Raw genomic sequence first — 20,628 nt, 5'->3', positions numbered from 1 at the left:
CTCCTTGGATTCCTCATTCCATGGGCTATAGAGGTGGCTGTGATAGGCAGAGCTGCAGTGACCTCACTGCTGAGATAGCAGAACTCTGTGCTGGGAGTATCACCCTGGGTTTGCACCTTGTGCTTCCTGCACCACAGCTCAGAGAAAGAAAAATCCTAGGCTTGCATTTTGGTGTGTGGCATTCCAAGCTTTGCAGATCTCAGACTAACCTGCTTTGGTCTTCTGCTAGGCTTACCCAGGTTGCAGTTTTATATGCTGGCTGAAGCAGTGCTGTGTCTCTGGTTGTTACCAAGTTATGTATGGGCCATGGGGGCATAGGTGGCATAAATGGAGCCAGGCTTCTCTTGAAGGATGAGACGATTTGCCCAAATTGGAAGAAAAAAGGAAATTCCAATAGGACATTAAAAAACAAAAAAACAAAAAAACTCCCACAGCAGAGGGTTGAAATAGAGACTTTCAGACCTGTATTCCAGCCTGTTTTTTTTTTTCTCTGTGATTATTTGCCTGACTTTCAAGTACTGGATGTTACTACTAATGGCTCTGTGCTCACTCTCCTCATTAGAAGCTGTGAACTACTGCCCAAAAAGCTTATGAGTGATAGTTACTGCCATGGTTAGTGCTCCTGCAAATACCTTCCAGCACAAGAAGCCCTGTGATGACCTGTCTGTTGAGAATATCCTCAGTAATTAGCAGTAATGTGTTACAAGATAAAGAATTACTGTACCTGCAGATCACTGCTGCTTCTGTCTGCTCCCCAGGCATCTGAAGTGGAGGAAGGAGGTAAGAGTGCAACTTTGCTGGTGGGCACTATTCCTGGGTAGGTGCAAGTTGGTGTCCGATGTCTTCAGCCACGGAGCCTGGAAAAAAAAAAGGGGGGGGAAGGGGAAGCAGCCACTAAAAGTGACCTAAAAGACAGCAGAGAAAGACTGTTTCAGCTATGATCCCAGCTCTGTAATGACTAGAGGTGATGTATTCAGATTATGGAAATGCATTAAAGCTGTCTGAATGTATGTGGTTGTATCACAGCAGACATGCACTGAATAAGCAGGTGCCTGCTCCTACTGCCCCAGGAAACAGCACACTGCAACAAGACAAGGTCAGCTGAAATGTGAACGTTGGGGGGTCCCTGCAATGAAAGGAGTTCTTCAGTTAGTTGTGAGAAGTGGTGTAATCAGTGTCAGTTCTTTAAGAGTTACTCACACAGGACCATGAGGATTTTCAAAGCTATGAGAGTGGCTGTCCCAAGTTTAGAGGAAAAAGCTGTGTCAATAAAGCAGTATGTGCAGTTTCTCAGCCTGATCTGAGCCAGCAGGAGGTGCTAAATGAGAACCCCCAATTGTCATATCACAAAGGAAGAGGCACAACTGTTGTTCTAGTTTCTTAACCTCATTAGTAGTTGTACAGACTCCATCCTCTCTTCTCCCTCTTGCTAGTGAAGGAATGCAGCTCTTACATGCTGTTGATTTCCGAGCACTTCATTGCTCTGCCATCACAATGCTTTGGAAACATACTGGAAAGCTGTTCTGGCCCCACTTCTCCAGCTTCTCTTGCATTCTCATCCCCTGCACAAACAATAGGTACAAAATAAGAACCCTTTCAGAAGTCCTTGAACTTAGAAGCAAGCCAAGCATGACCTTTGTCAGGCAGCGAGGGTGACTTACAGGCAGCTGGAGGGAGGTTCAGGGTTCAGGTTATGGCTGAGGAGTAGACCTAGAGTGCAATTCAGGCCTTGACTCCTGTCCCATTCCTCACCTGTTTGATCCTGTTCCTTTTCCTCTCAGATTTTTCTTTGGGAGGCATACCAGATGACAAGTCAGTGTCCTTTAGCTCTGCAGAGATGAAATCATGAATAGGTTGGGGAAAAACAGCACCTTCTCTGAGCTGTGGGCGTCACAAAAGGCATTTCAGTTTGTGACTCTGTGAAACTTCATGGCCCTTCCAGGCCTCTAGTGCTGCTTTCTTCCCACGTGGTCCAGATCATTTGAGATGTAAATGACAGGAGAGTGAAATTTTTCTCCAAATTTGTGGCAGTTTTTACAGCATGGCAAAGACTGGAACTTCCCGGGAGTGAGACTTCCCAAGTTGTGTGATGAGTTACCAAATGTACTGCAATCTCACAATAAATCCCCACCATCGACAGAAGCCACACCGCAGTGGAGAGAAAGTGGGGGGGAAAAAAAAGGAAGGGAGGGGGAAAGAGAGATCAGACACCATTTTCCTTTCCTCTAAGGCTGAATGGTTAAGATACGTATAATAAACTTGCTTTTCAAGCCTGGACTATATGAGAACTACCATTCAGTAGTTCATTTGGCTACTAATTAATGGGATGACAAGATGTGATGGCCCAAACCAGTATTTAAAACAAAGTTATAGTGAAGAGGGTGCTCATCATACTCATGATTTTGAATAGTTTATTAAATGAAAGGTGAAGCATCAGTTTTAAATTGTACAAAAGGAAAAAAAAACCTCATATTGTAAATGTACAATTTACAGAATTACTAGCAAAACCAATCAAGGAGACACTCATAATACAAAAACCTATTGACTGCAAACTGAACTGGAAACCCATTGCAGGTACCGTGATAATAAATGTTTGTTATACAGTATTCTACAATGTTAAATTAGGAATCAGTTTTCCACACAGAGGACTGTGAAGCACAAGGTTTGTCTGAGGCTCTGACTCAAACCAGGCAGCCATTATTGTGCCTCTATGCTCACAGAATTACTGTGATGGCAATTTAATGCAGCCATCCCAGCCCACCCAGCACCACGGGGATGGACAGAAGAGGAAGGGAGGTAATGTTATATTTCATGACGCTCCAGCCACTTCTTCTGTTTCGTGTATTACCCAACTGACAGCAGAGGAATGGCTGAATCTCCCAGTCCAACATTTTTGGCAACCATTTCTGTTTGAGAACTGCACATGTGAAAAACAAACCTCAGCTGTGTGAAATGCTGGTTTGTTCTTTTTAGATGTTTTTTCCCCTCCCAGCAAATAAGCACTGGGTATTAATGTTGTTTTGTTTTTAAATAAGCTCCCATAAAAAAGAAAAGCTCCATGATTACTTGCTGTTGACTTTAAAAAAAAAAAGACACCTCTAAAACTGCTGTGCTCCAAGTGGGTCAGTCTGCTTTGTAGCTCAAATGCAGAAAGGAAGGTGAATGCTTGGGGCTGATGCCCAGAGGCACTGCTCAGTGCAGGCTGTGGGTGGGCAGCAGCTCTGGCAGCAGCCTGGTCTAACTAAGCAGCTACCAGGCTGAGGCATCAAACCCAAGCATAATGATATTCCAAATTATTGAAGACACTGAAAAATCTCTTATTACAATGACTCAGCTGAGGCTGTTCTGGGTTTGTTCTTTTTTTTTTTAATGTTTTTTGCTTTTTTGAAAAATTGTATTTTTTTTCCCCCAAATAGTTACTCTTAATATGCACAGTTAACACTGAAAATGTAGCTGTATTCCATTGTAAGCTTAAGAACTTCACCATCTAAGCACAAGTTTCTATGCAGCACATACAGTACTTCTAAGTGGCAAAATTAATTTACAAAAATAGCGCAGAAGGGAATTGAGGGCATGGGAAGTGGACTTCTGTATGGTACAGGTAACATTGCTTGGAGGATGCTCAAGCGATTCCTTTCCCCCACCCTTGAATTACTGTTTCTTTAAATAGGAAAGTTGCTGTTTATGTACCTCGGGTTGGCAGGGCTTGAAGTAGGTAGTAAAAACAGCAAAGTGATTACTTGAGAACCATTGGTGTGTTTTACTGAGAATACTTTATTTGCTGGTATAAGTTGCTAAAAATGCACAGAGCAAGTACCAATAGAAAACTTACTGCTTTTGTGTCCCCATGTGCTATATAAAATGAATGTTACACAGCGTCTGTTGGAAAAGTGGCTTCATGGACATCTCTCACTTTATGTCCCGTTATAAATAAAAATAAATCTTCTCAAGAGTATAAAATCTGGGTTTATCATATCAGAATCTGAATTTTTTTGGCAGAGATGCACGTCATTAGAATTCTAACCTCTTCTATGAGAGTGTTCTTCTCAATGCCTACGAGAGGATATAAGCGTACCACAATGTTAATCAAATCCAGTGTGTTCAAAAACACTTTTCTGTAGCCAGAACGACCTGCTTATAGCATCATTGCTAGTCAATGGCTGATAGGCATAGGTTTAATAAAAATGGCTAGCTTTTAAAACATAAAAAGGCAAATGTTAAAACCGTTTTAAATTGTACAGCAGAAAAATAAAGTTAAAAAGTTCTGTTATCACTCAATGTTTTCAGAAAACATATGTAGAACAGTGTTTATTTTGACAGCTGTCTTAACAATTTAAAACTTCCTCCTCCTCTGGGAAAAAAAAAATCTGTATTAGGACAGTCAGGAACAAGGGCTACAAATGATTTTCTAGGTCAGCCTTTCTGAGGTGACGGGATTGGCCAACATTCCTTTGTGTCATTAAGAAGTTCCTCTTCTTTCTGTCACTACAAAAAGGGATTGACCTTAATCATTTGGTTAAAAATCAAACCGTATCACATCAAAAATGTGGTTTTCATACAAGCTATCACAGTATATAGGCCTCTAGCTCTAAACAATAGAGTTCCAAATTTGTAAAATGTCTTCAGCAGACTTCAGAACATTGGCATTCCAAATCCCTAGAAAAATGATTTAAAAGAGAGCAATTAATGAAGCGCAACAGTAATCAAGAAAAGAACCTCTGATAAACAGCAGGCAGTAGGAGTGAAGTCTTACTGAATCATCCTCAATGATAGCTGCGGAGTCAAAGAAGTCTGGCCTCAGTTCAGCCCGTTCTCGTCGGTTTCTTGAAGGTGGCTGAAAAGATGGGCAGGCTGTTAGAATCCATAACTGCCTACCAAGGATCTGCTGGCTCTACAGCTGATGGGCACGAGTTCGTCCATGGCCTTATAAAGCAGCTTTGCATGGATTTCCATAAAGGCTCAGATACGAATTGAGGCCCTGACATAGGAGAGTGCTGCTGAAATTCATATTTTACATAAGGAAGCAAAGAATTATACTAAAGTAACTTTAAGTTTGTGCCCATAGCTAAGGACTTGCTTAAGGCCCTTGCTGTCTTAACAGTGTTCTTGTAGTAGCACTGTATGTGGTCAGACTACTGCTTTATGCTTTGTTTATGATGAAACCCTGATATGGTCAGAACATTTTACTTACGATGACATAATACGAGAACTAAGCCTCTGCCTCATAATTTGGATGTGAAAGAGAAATACAAAAGCATAGAAACCAGTAAAGTGTGTAATGCAAAAATTCATTCAGAACTGAGGCCAGTAGGCTGATAGGAAATTCTGCTCGATCATATTGATGTGAAAGAAAAGGAGGTTGCAGTCTGATGGTACGGCCTGGGTAGGAGCAGCACCAGTACTGTAAGGTACTACCGTATGCCTGCCTTCTACTGCCTGCTGTGCCAGCACAGCTCTGTGCATCAAAACCGTGATCATGGATCCATTACCTCCCCTACATCCCAGAAAACAAACTAGGAAACAGAATGAACTCTGCTTGACCACAGTGAGCCTGCATAAAGTCCCGCAAATGAGTTAGTGATGGCTGTAACAATAACACAAGGAAGGAAGCAATAGCAGGTATAACTAGCTGATAGTTTCCAAACTCTTCATAATGTCAAACACCAAACCAAATCAAATGTTGTTACTGGATTTCAGACAGTCCCTTTGAACAGCTTGATGCTGAGTAGACAGCTTCATGTAATGTTCAATGAGACAGAATGAGGTGGTCTCACCTCTGCCTCCCAGAAGCACTCCCACTCCTGGCTGGATCTCCAGGGCAGGTCAGATTTGTGATTTCTTTAGCCTAAGAGGTCTGCACTGCTACAAATCATATCCTCATTCTCATAGGTGGACAAGTCAAAGGTGCATAGCAGTGCTTCAGGCACGTGCTACTGCCTGAATCCAGAATATCTGGAAGAGCAATAGGCAATGCTGCTTGTGTTTCTATGAATAAAGTCAACTGGGCCTGAAACTGCACTTTTAGGTTTCAGAAACTATTCAGATTATTTCCACTCCTTAATGTTAAGATCAAAGGAAATAAAGGTCAACGTTTTGGACACTTTGTTTGTACTTACTTACAGAGTTCCTTCTAAATCATCCTTCTACCACTTTAAATTTGCTATTAATAAGATTTACTGACCAGATCAATGACCATTGTGTCCTCAAATTCTTCATTCATATCCTCTAGCTGACCTCGTGAGGACATCATTACATCTTCGAAGATGGGCTCAGCGTCATCTTCCATGAGACCGCGTCTGGTTAAGTAGAAAGAAGTCATCGATTTCAGGCACTGTAATTTCCCAACCATGAACACTGTCATTAATAACAATGCAAAATCCATCCCCAATTCCTTGTCAGTGTTACATCGAGAATAAAACCAGCACGTTTACTCAGTATTAGCAGGAAGAAAATTGTATGTAAAAAACCTGCCACTTGCAGAGGCTAAAGCAGGAAGTCCAGTGTAATATCGTTATGACCACTAATTAAATCTGTCCTTAAGAAGGAAAGGGCAGTAGCCTCATTGGGTTTGTCTGTCCTTTTATAAACAGGAGCTAGAGCATCTGCCAAGATCACTGCTAGGTGCCTGGGAATCCACCACTGAATCCAAGACCAGTTTCTAACACTATAATGACCTGATCTTGCTAGAGATTCTGGTCCCCACTCTGAGAAGTATTTATGTGCTGAAAGACTTCGTTAGATCAGGAGCACAGAGCACCTTGTACAACAGAAACTTCTGCATTCACCCATGTGTGTTCTCTCTACTAGCTGCCCAGTGGGACACCTTCACAAGAGATGAGGTGGGTGAACAAACCTTAAACAAGTTCATGGGAAAACAGGAAAACAACTTGAGATAAACACTTGCTGTAAATTACTTAACAGACAAATGACAGTGCTTCGTGGGAAGCGTCTGGAAATAGTTGAAAGCAATTAGATAACTATGAAAAATGGTCCCACAAAGGTCTGCTGTGTTCACTAGGCACCTGCTTACAGCTGTGGTTAGGGGCAGAACACCCTGTTGCCTGGCATCCATCCCAACGTTACAAAGCTGTTACTCTGCCTTTATTAAGAAGAGTTAAACATCATTACAGAATTTACTGGTCACAACCCAGAAAAGTAACATTTAAATGCAGCTTTGCCATCCAAAATGAAGATGCTGTGAACACTTACACTGCGTGCCTTACACCAGTTCTCCCTTTCATGTAGTTCATTCCTGTCCTGTCCTTTCGATTTAAATCTTCTAGCTTCTGTTGGCCCAACCAAGATATCTGCATCTGGGGACTAACAAACATAGAGCAGCGTTGAGAACGACTGAGAACGCTAACAATTCTTAGTTGCCTGTTTTTAGAAAGCGTTTCCTCAAGTGTTTTGTCTGGGTATGCTTCAGATTTAGTTATTTAAATTACATCCATCGTTGTACAAATCTTCTGGATACCCTTCTGCAATTTGTCTCCTCTCATTGTGTGTGCACAAAAAAAATCCATTATTGTTACAATAAAAACAGCTACATAAAATGCTACCATTACTCATTCACTAATGCAGCACGCACCTGAAATGAGGACACTTCAAAAATTTAATTCATCACCTCAGATCAGGCAAAAATATGAGGAAGAATAGATCAAGTCAGTAACAGAAACGTTTTAAGACAAAAAGTCACAAAGTGAAAAACAAATTGCTTTCAAATGCATACTCCCATCAACTTTAGCATCCAGTAACGTATCCATATGCAAACTCCTGGAAGGCTGTACTTAGCACTAACTACATCCAGCAGTAGCAAGCAACACGTTCGATGCTTTGTGTATTGCAGTTAGAAAGAGAGAGTAGTAGAACATCTAGCAACATCACTTTTTAATTATGTAATCTCATATCCTAGTAAGATTCACAGAATAAAAGGGAAGAACCTTTTGTGAAAACAACCCAGGAGGAAATACTGCTTTGGGCATGATTGACCATTCTGCTCAGCAACTGACTGCTCTGTATTTATTTTTGACCTTCATCTTCCATTGATTTATTTATGCTGGAAAAGACCTTCAAGACTGCTGAGTCCAACCAGTGTTTTAAGTACCTCATGTTAGATAGCTGTGTACAGCTGTTATGCAAACAGCATACATTAGATTGTATACAACTGTATACATTCACATTTGTAGGGACTTTCTATGGAACACACAAGATGTTTGGGATCGATGCACAAGAGGATTAGGGATCAGCAGGATCCAACTAAGGTATGCTGTGGCACATAAGAGACAGAGTGTAAGGGGGAAGATGAGGTGACCCTCAGCATGTGTGTGGATGAGCAGCTAACTTCAGGCTGAAAGAAAACTATTCTCTACTGTTAGTTCACACTGTGAACTTCTGAGTGGGATCCAAGGAGAGCAACGCTGTCTGTCTTTGCTCAACAGTTCTCTGCCTGCAGCATTCAGCTGAGATAGGAGAAACAGAGGTTCAAGCACAGAGTGAAAAGCCTGGTGCAGCTTCTCTTGAAAAGAGTAAGGTTCTGCCACACCTTAAGGCAGCCCCTGTTCATCAGGCTCAGGAAGGTGATGCACAGCGAGCATCACCTTCACCGTGAAGCTGTCGTACTTTCCTTAACTGATTAAATATTCACAGAGAGAGAGGTAGCTTAGTGTTCAGCACAATGATGGGATCAGAGAGGGGCAGGGAAAAGGCTCTTGCTTCATCAAGTTCTTTGGTTTTTCTTTTTTTTGTTTTGCTTTTTAATTGAGGACTAGGAAAAAAAGGAGTAATTGTTGAGCTACAAAGTCGTCTTTATAATCTAGAAATTACAGCAACATCTGGGGAGGCAAGCTCCTGAGCTCAGGAAGCAAGGAAAATGAAGGTAGATCTCAGTACCATAGGAGTAAGGTGATAAGATGCTTTGGTTCAGATGTTAACAGTTCATCCTCAGTTGTGCTTTCATGGCCAGCTGGGGCTTTCCGCCCATCTCATCTGTGTAGGTGAGAAAATCCATGCCCCCCCTTGCCTTGTATTCACATCTTCATGTGCCAAGCCTCGTTCCTTCCATACAGCACCTGCTGGGAAACCTTGTGCCCATGTCAGCCTTTGTGCAGGAGAAAGGTAGCCCTGCCTGCAGTGTGAACCTGCCTGGTGAGCCTTTCATCCATCTCACACTGCCTTGTGCTGATACCACGTCGTTAGTATGGGGAAATAAGGGAGCAGAAATCTTTTATGGAAACACCAAGCATGCTGCAGAAAGTTATCTGTAGCCAGCTGAGATGCAAGTATCTCTTGTGGCAAACACAGATTCATGGATCTTATCTAGGTTTCATCTATTGTACTGCTGTACACGCTGTATACACAACCAAGGGAGAAGAATAGGCCATAAAAGTTGTAAGAACAGCCTCCAACCCAATTGCTGTTATTCTTTGTCTTCAAATTGACAGAATTAGCACATAACAGCATCCTCTGAAGACTTTGTTAAATAAACTACTGACAGATAATAACAATCATTTTCCCCCCATAAATTGATTTAAATGGAGGTGATAAAATGGGAGTTGAATGACAAAAAATTATGTCTAATTTAGGGCAAAATAAAACTGCCTGCAGAAGTGCCAAAAAGCAGGAGATAGCAGCTCAGCAGCTGAGTTGGACTGAAGAATTAATTTGTAAGAAATCGGTAAAGATGTCTGGAGAACATTTACTGTACTATGAGAGAAGGAAAAAAAAGATAATATTTAATAGGTTTTTAGAGAAACAGTTCAATGAAACCTGGGCCCACAGACATTGTGATTTATCCATAAGCCCACAGTTATGCTATAAGACAGTTTTAATGTGAAGAACTTCTATCTTCATTACAACCTTTTTTTTTGGGGGGGGGAGGTGGATTTAAAATAATCTAACTATTGCTGAGCCATAGCCAAGATCTTTCTTTTGCTTTTGCAAAGAAACACAACATTTGTGGAGCCACAACTAACTGTGTACATTTTACACAACTTCTTTACCTGGGTTTTACTGTGTTTGGTACAGACACTTACTTGTGTAAAAAATCTTGTTCAGATCCCTGCTCCGACTCGTGCTCCTGGATCTGCTCCCCCATTTGTCTGGTGTTCTCTCTCAAGACAGTTGAGGTGAGCTGTGGTGCTTGCAGTGCTCCTGGGGTATGTATGTTTTCATTCCTGTTCAGCCAAGAGCCTTCCAGACTCTCGTCTAGGAAAGGAACATTCAGAATTACTGACACATCAGTGGTGATGTAAAATGCAGTACTGCTGCCCTTAAAATCCTCTCAGCCAACTCACTGAACCTTACGTTAATAATTAAAGCCTTCCATCTATGATGCACTTCTATACAGAGTTCTTTTTAGAGGCAGCACCTTCTGCAAATTCATGTTTTCAGTAGTTTAGTATCTATTGCATTAGGTGTGTCTTTTAGAGATCAGCTGGATAAATACTCACAATGGTAATTTTTGTGTTCTGTTAAGGAAGGATTACTACCAGTTATTCCCAGCAATAACAACAACTACTCAAAGTAGAAATACTTCAGAAAACAAAATGAAAAACATTGCAAACATACTGCCTTGCAGCACTGCCTGACTTGTTGGGTGGCTCATACACGTTTCACAAAAACAATTCCTAAGTACCAATTCTGCAGTCTAAATGTAGGAGTTACTTTCATACATATACATCAGATGAGATCCAACTGAACACTGCGATGGGAGTGGAGGCATCAGAAACCACAGTGAGAACCATTCCAGTGGAGTACACATGGGACATTTTATATAAGGAGAGGTGTGGCTGCTGTAAAAGTGATGTAAAGTGATTTCAGATAGCATATTTGGAGTTTAGAGCAGACGGGAGGATGGAGATGGGAAGCTGACTGGAGGTCCAATGTGTGATGCTGGGTTCGTACTGAGAGGGCAGCAAACAGGAGATGAATGGCTGGTGGGGCCTGAGACAAACGTGTGAGAACACAACTGTGCAGACAAGAGACATGAAGAAGTTGCTGCAGCAAGTGAAAGACAAGAGGCTACAGAAGAGGAGAAGACAAGATCATAGATTTCCTAACAGGAAGAAATAGCAGTGAGAAAGTAGCTGGAGACCTCAACAGGTCTCTTTGCTTTTCCTATGCCTTTTATTACCCCTTGGGCTTAAAAGCTGTCTAAAAAAGTTGCCTATTTATTCTTAAATTTGCCTTTTACAACACTAGGGTTTTTTAAAATCCTTTTTATGTTTCACTCCTTTAAGGTATTATGAAGAAATGTCAGAACTACCTATACAGACAGCAGTTCTACTTTCAGGAGCAAGAGAGAATATTCTCCAGCCCCAGCAGTCTGCTGAAGCCAATACACGCTGCACTGAGGGCAGGAAGGAACTACAGGGTCTGGCTTTGGTTCTTACATGCCATGATTGTTTCTGCAGTGCCAATGTCCTTCCTTTAGAGTGGGATTTAAAGGAAAAAAATGTTAGCAAGATCCAGAAACAGGTCTGCATTTGTGGTTCTAATGCTAGATTAATTAAAATTAAAACTAGGACTTCTGGAAGGGTTACAAAAATATGTAAAGATAAAAAACAACAACGGCCTGCATACATGCTGAATACAGACTATTTGTAGGCAACCAGCTGTTCAGCAGACTGGCTCTTCATAGCTCAACTTCTATGGACCAGTGAACAGTAAATACTTCTTTCTAAGAAGAGGATTGCATTTCTGATTATTTCCTGAGCTCATTATTTGTACATACAAAATGAGCCCCTTCCTTGTGCAGCAGTCTGTATCTGCCCACAAAAGCAGGCAAACTGGCTCCAGACTGTACTGCTGCTAGGTAATTCCCGTGGAAATTTTGGTACATTCAGATATTTCAGAAAGTCAACAATTAGGTGAACAGCCATAGAATCAGGCTTCCAGCATTTTAAGTCAGAGATGTTTTTGGAAAATTCAGGATCCCAGATATTGCAAAGAAAGGTAATATTCAAAAGGAAGGTGTTGCAAGTCAGTTCTTCCTCCTATTGATCACTGAACAAGGCAGGCATGAAAGAGTGGGGTAAATGACGTCATAAAACCTACACCCTAAGAATAAGACTTGTCTTATGGGGAAGGAGAGATGTTACTACAGTTCCTGGAAAAAATAAGGATACTGGTAGAATAAAATAAATTAGAATTAAAGTAGTAACAGAAGGAAAGAAAAAAATGACCCCAGTTGAATCCTGTGTAAACCATGGCAACCTGAGCAAGCAAAGTAAGCTGTGCTTTTTCCTACCTAGACTCTAGGTTGGCTATTGGAAACTAAAAGACTTAGCTCATGCACTGCTCAGCATAAGCTGTAGGGGAGAGCAGATCTGACTATAAGAGAATTAACATTAGATTCTTCACTGAGGGGTTACTATAGTAGATAACAATCTTGGAAAACACTCTGAAGTTTAAAGATCTCACTTATAATTGCTATCTATTGAAACGGTAAGCATGTTCACATAAACATGCACTACATCTTGCAATTTCACACTTATCAACCAGGAACAGATGCAATCTTGTAAGAAGTTGGCCATCATTGCCAAATTCCTGATGTACACTCCTGAAGTCACAGAAAAAGTAAATACACTGTATATTGGTGCCACGCTGAACAAAAACATGCATCTTTTTAGTATTTTCCAGTGAGCTGATCTATACGGACCTACAACACCAATCTCTATCAGAACTTCTGCCTCAGGTTTGCTCTAACACCATATAAATTAACAACTGCTTCGAAATAAAACAAGCAGAAAACAGAAATCTGTGACTGGGAAAGGTGCAGAGCAGTTAATTCCACAGCCACCTCCTGTTTCCACTGTCAGCAACAGCTTTTAGTAGTTCTCCATCTGAAAATCTCAGAACAAGCAGGAACAGGGAATTACAAGGCTATTTCTCATACAGAAATGTTGAAGCTTGAGAGCAATTTGCAGAACAAGTGCTTTGTTTTCACTGTTTACAAAATATAAGGGAAGCTGTAACGTAGGTACAAAATGAGAAATACCTGTACCAGGCAAGGTAAAACCACACCAACCTTCTACTCTCTTTTTGTGTAGCGGTGGCCGTCCTTTCTTATTTCTCACTGAAGAGGTTTTGCTGCTGCTGCTCCCACTGTTAACAGACATTCTGTCATCTTCGCCGCCCGTAACTAGTGAGTTCCTATAGGAAATGAGTGGCAGCCACACGTCTTCTCTTCTCTCCATCATCTGTTCTGTCAGAAATTTTTCTAGGTAGGTGTGACTGAAAATAGAAGACAATGAGTGCAGAGGCTCAGTGCGCTGTTTCCTCTAATTGACGTGCAAGTCCTCCCGCAGTGCTGAGAACAGAAATCTGCCGTGGTGTTTCCTTATTTTATTTGATAACATATGTTGAAAAAGCCTTGTACCTTGAACTGATTAAGAATTCATGGCATTCCCTCAAAACAAAGTAACAGTTAATTGTGTCCAGGTTACTCAGTTAAGGAATTTGAAGTTTTCTTTCCCCGACATCTTCCTGTATTTGCCTGCAGTCACTCACAGTGCAATCTACTCAAATTCCCCTTCTATTCTGCATAGCAAGTAAGCCACTTCTCTATATTGTTGGTGTGTCAACAGACAATCTGAATTTGTAGACTGAGGATATAATTTTACATCTTTGGAAAGGGAAAGGAACAGTTTTCTCAAATACAAGCAGATATTTTTCAGTAAAAAAATTGAAGATCCATTCCATTGCCATGGAGAAGTCCAGAGAGTACTTGCTAACTTATGGGAGGAACCAACCACCTTCTGTCCCACACATGGCCTGGAGAACAGGTGAGCTATTTTCCTTTTCCACTGAATGTTTAATTAAGATTGTCCATAAAATGAGTAAGAAAAGCCACATAAAAGTGATTCCAATGAGTTCCAAACTAAAGAACCAAGCACTCAGAATTAAGGCAAGAGAAGGCACTGTACTTCAGCATTACCTCATTCTGTTAAAAAAAAAATGTTACGATGCACTCTGTGATCACAATCTCATTCAGCACATTGCCAAGTGGCAATAATAAGAGTAATAATAACAATAACAGTAACACAAATAATATCAGTTATACTAATAATAAAGAAGTAAATCAGAAAGGAAGCAGAAGCCTAGCAAAATGGTAGTGTTTCCTGAACTGTGATTGGAATGGTATCTTACACCAAGAGCAGGTGACAGGCAGGCATACTGAATCAATAATATTTATTTTGAGGTAGGGAAGGCAATCTGGAGGGTAGGATGCCCACCAGCTTGCCCATATCTCCAGACATGCAGCTTTGCTGATGAGACCTTCAGGGTTATTCCAGAGCACTTTAACCTCCAGTCTAACAGCCCATTGCTGAGCTTACAGTCAGCTGGCTGGAGACCAAGCCAGCAGGGAGGTAAGTGATCCTGCACACAGGACTTCTCCACCAGATGGTGGTCATGTTCCTTGCTGCTTGCAGGCTGCTGCCCCTTTGCAGGGCGGGGGAGAGGTCCCTCTGGATTGGAGCAGCCATGCTACAGAGAAGGGCAAAATATAGTCCAGAGTATAGCTGAGAACGTAGTGTCAGCAAACTGCTATGGGGCAATGCACCCATTGCCTGACGAGTGCAAACATGGCAAATCTCTCAAGTGAAGGAATGCAGAGATGTCCAAAAAACATCTAGTTATCTTGATTCTCTCCATAGTCACAGCAGCCAGTGGAATCCAGGGCACGTCCGAGCTTATCTTAAAGCAGTCATTTAGAACAGATCAGATGAATCGTGTCCTAAAGACCCTATTTCTTTTCACCAGTCTTCAAATGCAGCTAAAGTAAATAGCTCAGATACAGAAGGCTACAAGAAAGACAGCTAAAAACAGGAGAAATGGATTCCACCACAGCAACCTTTGCAGTCCTGAGAAAAATGTGAGGAAAAAATGTGAATGGTAACACTGAAAGGCAAAGAATGAGAAATACTGAACTTCATGCAAAGGGCCAGGTCTGATTTAGCTGTCAGGTATGCTGTGATCAGGTAATATAACTTCAGATTTCAGACACTGGAGAAACTTGTGGAAGTACTGGTAAGTGTGCAGGAAGAATAGGCTTCAATAAATTCAACTGGAATTCAACTACATTTAAGCTAACAGACACAAGGTTCAGCTAGAAAGGCAGCCAGAAAATCCTTGATTCTTAAGCCCTCTTCTGAAGAACAGAACAGGCTGACAAAATTCAGGAGTATAACAATGCAGAGAAGTTTGAAAGCCTAAGTGCCAGGTTAGCCTGGATGAACAGCCTAATTCTCAAGCTACTTTGACCATTTCTTTTACTGTGTTTGCTGAACTGGAAAATTATTTATACAATTGTAAAGAAAAATTACAGAGAAGCTTGAGAGAATGAGTCAATTCAGGTAGTCATAGCAGTACGACTTTATATATACTTGTAGAATGACTTAAATTCACTGTGGCCAGAAAAGTAATTAGAAAGATATTTACAACCATAAATGATAAGATCTGGTAATTACATATTTAAGTTGTAATGAAGTTATTCAAAGAACTCAGTTCTACACTGGCACGCAGTGCTATGATGACGTTTAACTACGCGCTGTTTTTCCCTTACTGCTTCTATGCTGTGGCCAAATCTTGGATATTTGTTACAGAACATGTTAGAAACATACACTCTTACCTCTGCAGTGATGCTGACAACACATCTTTACTATGAACTTGCCTTCACTAATGAAGCTTTCTCTTTATCAACTCTCTTAATATCCACAGCTGCCTTTGACATTTTTTCAAATGTTGGTCATACAACAGTATTTCTTGCTATACATTCAGCTCTTATCAACAGTACGTCTGATTTATTTCATTTGTGGTACTTTATCTGCAGCCACTGATGGCCACACCAAATACAGTTGCTTGTTTCAGTCTGAGGTCTCTATCACTCTGCTCTTTCCTCACCAACAGCAGTGCTGTCTCTCACCCTGTCTTTCTATCTATTGTGCCATTAACAGAAGCCTTGACAACTCAAGAAGCCCACTTCAACTCAGTAAGTCAAAATAAACATAAACATACTTCTCATACAAACATCTAACAGAAATGAACGTTACTGCAATGTTTAGAGACCTCTATATTTCCTATACTGCTTACAACTCATTCCTTTTTCTGCTTGTCTGAAAAATGATTCTCTTTATTCTCAGTGCTCCATAGGAAATTCTAAGCAATGTTGGTTTTCTGTAAGGTCTCAAGTTCACTTAATCAGTGGATTTATTTTCATTATTACTTCAAAATATAAATTGAGGAATAACCATGTGAAAAGCCACCGGGCCTTCCTAAAACCCCCATTAGACAATGAAAACCTCAAAGCAGGGAACTTAAACACACAATTCAACTATTAACACAACTCAGCAAAGCCCACCAGAGAAAACAAGGCTATTACTTACACAGTCTTTTTGTCCTGCCGCAGGAGTTTAGAAGAAAATTCACTAAGAACTTCAAGGAAAGCAAGGTTAGGAGGTGGATAGTCTTGTCCTTTTTGATTCTGATATTTGAAGGCAAACTCTATTCCATCCCTACAGTGAAGAAATTTCAAGATGTTTTCAGACATTTGTAAGAAAATAAAAAAAAATCAACGTCATCCCATCACCTCTAAATGCTGCCTCAAATTCAAACTGTGATCACCCCATCTTATTTTATAATATTATAATTATATTATTATATATTAGCAAATAGCAGCTTTTGGACCTGAGGGGAATCAAATGTTCCCTTTGAATGTGTGCGGATTCAAAGTCAACAACAAAATATTGCCAGTCTCCAGGTTAGAAAGAGACTGCAATGTAAGGAACTGGGCAGCTGTGGAAAGCCACTGCCTTAGCAGGAATAGCCAGTTGGCTTTTTCTTTTTTTAGTCTGAAGCAGTAATAATTATATGTGAGGTTTAGCAAGGTATAACTTACACACCTACAGTCAGAGGAGAGAATTTACTTACCATCATACTGATCAATACACATCTGCCTTGTCTTTGCTTTATCATTTGAGGCTAAGGAAAACTACTTTTACATGACCCAATATGGCAAAAGCATGCCTGAACCTCTCTTCTTGTCACAGGAAGTGTCTAGCAGCCTACTGATTTCCTTTCGGGTCAGGGAAAATCCAGAAAGGAGTACAGGAGAAAGTGGAAGGAATGACTACAGATTTAAAAAAATACACTGTTGTTACAGGTGGATTTGAGCCTAAAAATGTCCAAGTATGTTTGTACTGCAGACATCTTCGGAGTATAATCACAAGACCCTGGGCCTAGGACTGAGTCTGAGATGCCTTTTATGCAAACAGTAAGCACTCCAGTTAGAGGAGTAGCAGTAAGGATGGCACCTTTCCGAAGATGTCAGCAGTAGGCACCCTTCTCAGGGACACACACAGAGTATCAGCAGCTCTGGTACTCCTGGCAGCAGTGTTGCAGTGACCATGGCAGAGAAACAGATGCTGTGCCATCCTGCTCTGCTCACATGCTTTCTCACAGTCTGCTTGCTGAAAAGTTTCTTAGAGCACAGGTATTTATGCTATGAGAAAAGCCTTTATAATAGCACAAAGGATACCTGAAAAGGTACTCATCAAAATGGTTGAGATTCTTGGCCTCACAATTACATCTATTTTATCTTCCTTACTCAGCTCAGTTTCAATTGCTTTGAATCATTTAGTACAGCTAAAGGAACTTTTTTCTTCTCAGTGGGATCTAGGTTCACTGCATACTACTGGATTTCCCTTCTGGAAAGTATGGGTGAGCTGCTCGTGTGCCTATAGAACATCAAATGGCTGAGGAATTCCCCAGGTCAAACTCCAGGAACACGGCTGATGCTGAAAGGCTCAGATCAGAAGCAGGCAGTGTTTCGGTTGCAGCAACCTGTAGCTGAGGTGATACAAAATGAATACATTTCCACCAGTTATGCCTTGGTGTGTACTGTCCTTATCTGAAGGATTCATGAGATACTGAAGATCAGACAAATTTGAGGATCATCATTTATTCCTAGATCTCTTCCAGTGAAGCAGAATAGCTAGGTTGACTCCAGGGACGCATCCCTGACAGGCTGCTGAACCCTCTCAGTAATCCTGGGAAGTTATGGGCTGTGCAGGTTTGAGGACAAGATCAAGACAGACCATCAAAAATCTCTTTCAGGATCTCTGTTCTTTCACTGGAGGTCTTCACCAGTAGTGATGACAACACTGCTGACTGATAGCCAAGTGGAAGAAGCTGCCTCCTCACACTGAGAACTGCTTTAGAAAGAAAGTGATGCAGATGGCCTGAGACCTGGATGTTCAAGGAAGCAGCAAAAAAAGATGGTGGGGACTGAGCATGACAGAAAAAGGACACTGCCATGCATACACCACAGAATCACAGAATGGCTTGGGCTGGAAGGGACCTTAAAGATCATACAGTTCTAACCTTCTCTGGTGTGGGCTGGCTGCAACCCATTAGACCAGGCTGCCCTGCTCACCAGTGACTAATCTGAAGGTAGAATAAAAAAAGATGCCATCTTCAATGCAAAACAACAGCACACTCAGCTCGAGATATGAAGGAACTTGCATTACTTTTGGGTTCTGAAATATCTCACGCTTTTCCCATCTTGAGTAAGACACACATTATTTAGCATGCCTGGAACTCTCACACTCACCACCGACAGCCACCTTGTGCCATTTGGACAGGAAGATGTCACCTTTAATTTGGACAAGCATTAGGACTTTCCAAGAGTTCCCCAGATATTTGCTGAAAGCTTAAGATGGGCATGAAGGAGAATCCAGAGTTTCTATCCAAACTCAGAAGACAAATTAAATTAAACTAGCAGGTACAGATTTATCTGATATCCATTTTCTGATATCCATTTCCAAATATGATTTTTGTCTCCTCCAAACTACTGCATCACTCATGTTTTTTTTCCTGGCCAAATTCATTCTATTGTTCGCATTCCTTTAGAATATAAAGTCATGATCATGTTTGGCTCATCTTAGTCTTAATGCTCTGAGACAGCAAGCATTAATATTTTAACCTTTTTATGGCATGGAGAAGTTATAATTTAAGCTTAGCAACACCTGTCTATGCTCTCCTGCCCAGCAGTTACACAGAAAGGATGAATTCATTTTAAAAATAAAATAGATCTTCAAATTATTGTTGTAGTAAATAAAGTAAAATAAATGTAGTAAATAAAGTAAATAAATCCCTAAGTACCTACAGAGTACACAGTACTGTGTTACAAAGAACTATCTGCAATTGTTAGATACAGTCCACACAAGTACATGTAATACCTGTGACTTTAGCTTAGATAAAAATGGCCATTCCAATCACACAAATAAACAGGCAGCAGTTATTTTTTCTTCTTTCCTTTCTTACATACATACATTTCCCCCCACTATTATTTTTCCGCAGAAATTAGAGTAAATCGTTATTCCAGGACCTGGTTAAATTATATACCAATAGAAGAGTATTCTGAGCAAAAACGTTAAGGCAAATATAAAAATCTAGTTTATTTACCACCACTCACTTGTGTAGTGTGGCCACTGCCTCTCTTGTCTTGATCTGGTCCAAGCCAAAAGTGAGGGCAAACCGACGAGCCAGTTCCTTAATTCCACTAACATGGGCAGATGTCCTATCCAGATTAGGACCTTGCTCCTGAACAAGTTCATTGAACAGCTAGAGAAAGAATTCAGTTGTTAAAATCTGTGTGCTAGAAAACACACTCATTTTAAGTCTTTTATTTTTAACCTGCGAGGGCAGAGAGGATGTAACACTCACTCCTTTTTTACACAGATATGACAGATCTCACTTATCTTCTAATCCACCTCAGCTCCCAGATCACCTTCTGGTAAATGCCAGACAACTGTCCCCCACCTTGTACTTGTGCAGACCATAGCTCGCAGGCAGTATTTTGGACTCTACTGCTTTCCCACATCAAGATGATTCTGCATTCTTAAGCTGCTTTCTAAAATGCCTGCTTCCCCCATCAGGTCAGTACCAGCTAGAAAATTAGGAAGCAAAATTTCTATTTCATCACTCAAGACTTAATGAATATCTGAAGAGCATCACTGGGTAAATGCTTTTGAAACCTAGTTGGTAATGCCATTTCAGCACAATAATTAACAACTCAGTAGTTTTCTAAACAGCTCTTTATTTATATTATCTTATTACGGTACCATTTAGACCACATTTTACTAACTTGCTAATGACAGCAGCATCAGAGGAGACTGTGTCAACAACTGCATTAAATTTATTGTTTCTGTCCTACCCACAAGCTCTGTTACATACAATTCACAAAAGCAGCTTCCTCTGACGTGATTTCTCCTTGACAAATTCATACTGACTAACCCATCACCTAGAAACTTGCAAATAGCTTGTCTAATATGTATTTTATTTGTGATGTGGTACTAAGCTGACAGATCTCTGGCATCCAGCTTCTTCCTTTCTCCAAGTCTTAAGGACAGGAATTACTTTGACACTTGTCAGTTCCTCTGGAGTTTCTTCAGTTTTTATCAGGTTTTCACACATCTCTCTTAGCTTCCAGATGCTACAGGAAATTCTCTAGTAGTCTGGAATGAATACTGGAAGGCCCAGCTGATCTGAAAACATCTTATTTATATCATAAACTTCCCTATGTAATAGATATATTTAGTACTTCAAGGGCCTACACAGTATTTAGGG

The 20,628-nt window shown here is 40.8% G+C and overlaps 1 protein-coding gene across 1 annotated transcript in view; it reads right to left on the bottom strand.

Moving 5' to 3' along the window:
• Nucleotides 1–3,357: 3,357 nt before the first annotated feature.
• The window catches only part of LOC100547687 (cohesin subunit SA-1), a 45,129-nt gene continuing 27,858 nt past the window's right edge, over nucleotides 3,358–20,628 (bottom strand). Inside the window, exons 10-17 of the mRNA XM_019618871.1 lie at nucleotides 19,475–19,623; nucleotides 16,386–16,514; nucleotides 13,028–13,233; nucleotides 10,032–10,203; nucleotides 7,210–7,320; nucleotides 6,182–6,296; nucleotides 4,754–4,834; nucleotides 3,358–4,656 (exon numbers count right to left, since the gene is read on the bottom strand). Coding sequence (XP_019474416.1) covers nucleotides 4,633–4,656; nucleotides 4,754–4,834; nucleotides 6,182–6,296; nucleotides 7,210–7,320; nucleotides 10,032–10,203; nucleotides 13,028–13,233; nucleotides 16,386–16,514; nucleotides 19,475–19,623 — 987 coding nt within the window. The 3' untranslated portion in view covers nucleotides 3,358–4,632. The remainder of the gene's footprint in view (nucleotides 4,657–4,753; nucleotides 4,835–6,181; nucleotides 6,297–7,209; nucleotides 7,321–10,031; nucleotides 10,204–13,027; nucleotides 13,234–16,385; nucleotides 16,515–19,474; nucleotides 19,624–20,628) is intronic.

This window comes from Meleagris gallopavo, chromosome 11 (assembly GCF_000146605.3).
Source record: "Meleagris gallopavo isolate NT-WF06-2002-E0010 breed Aviagen turkey brand Nicholas breeding stock chromosome 11, Turkey_5.1, whole genome shotgun sequence".
In the NCBI taxonomy this organism is placed as follows: Eukaryota; Metazoa; Chordata; class Aves; order Galliformes; family Phasianidae; genus Meleagris; species Meleagris gallopavo.
The sequence above is the reverse complement of the archived record's forward strand: the minus strand, read 5'-3'. Positions and strand labels throughout refer to the sequence as shown.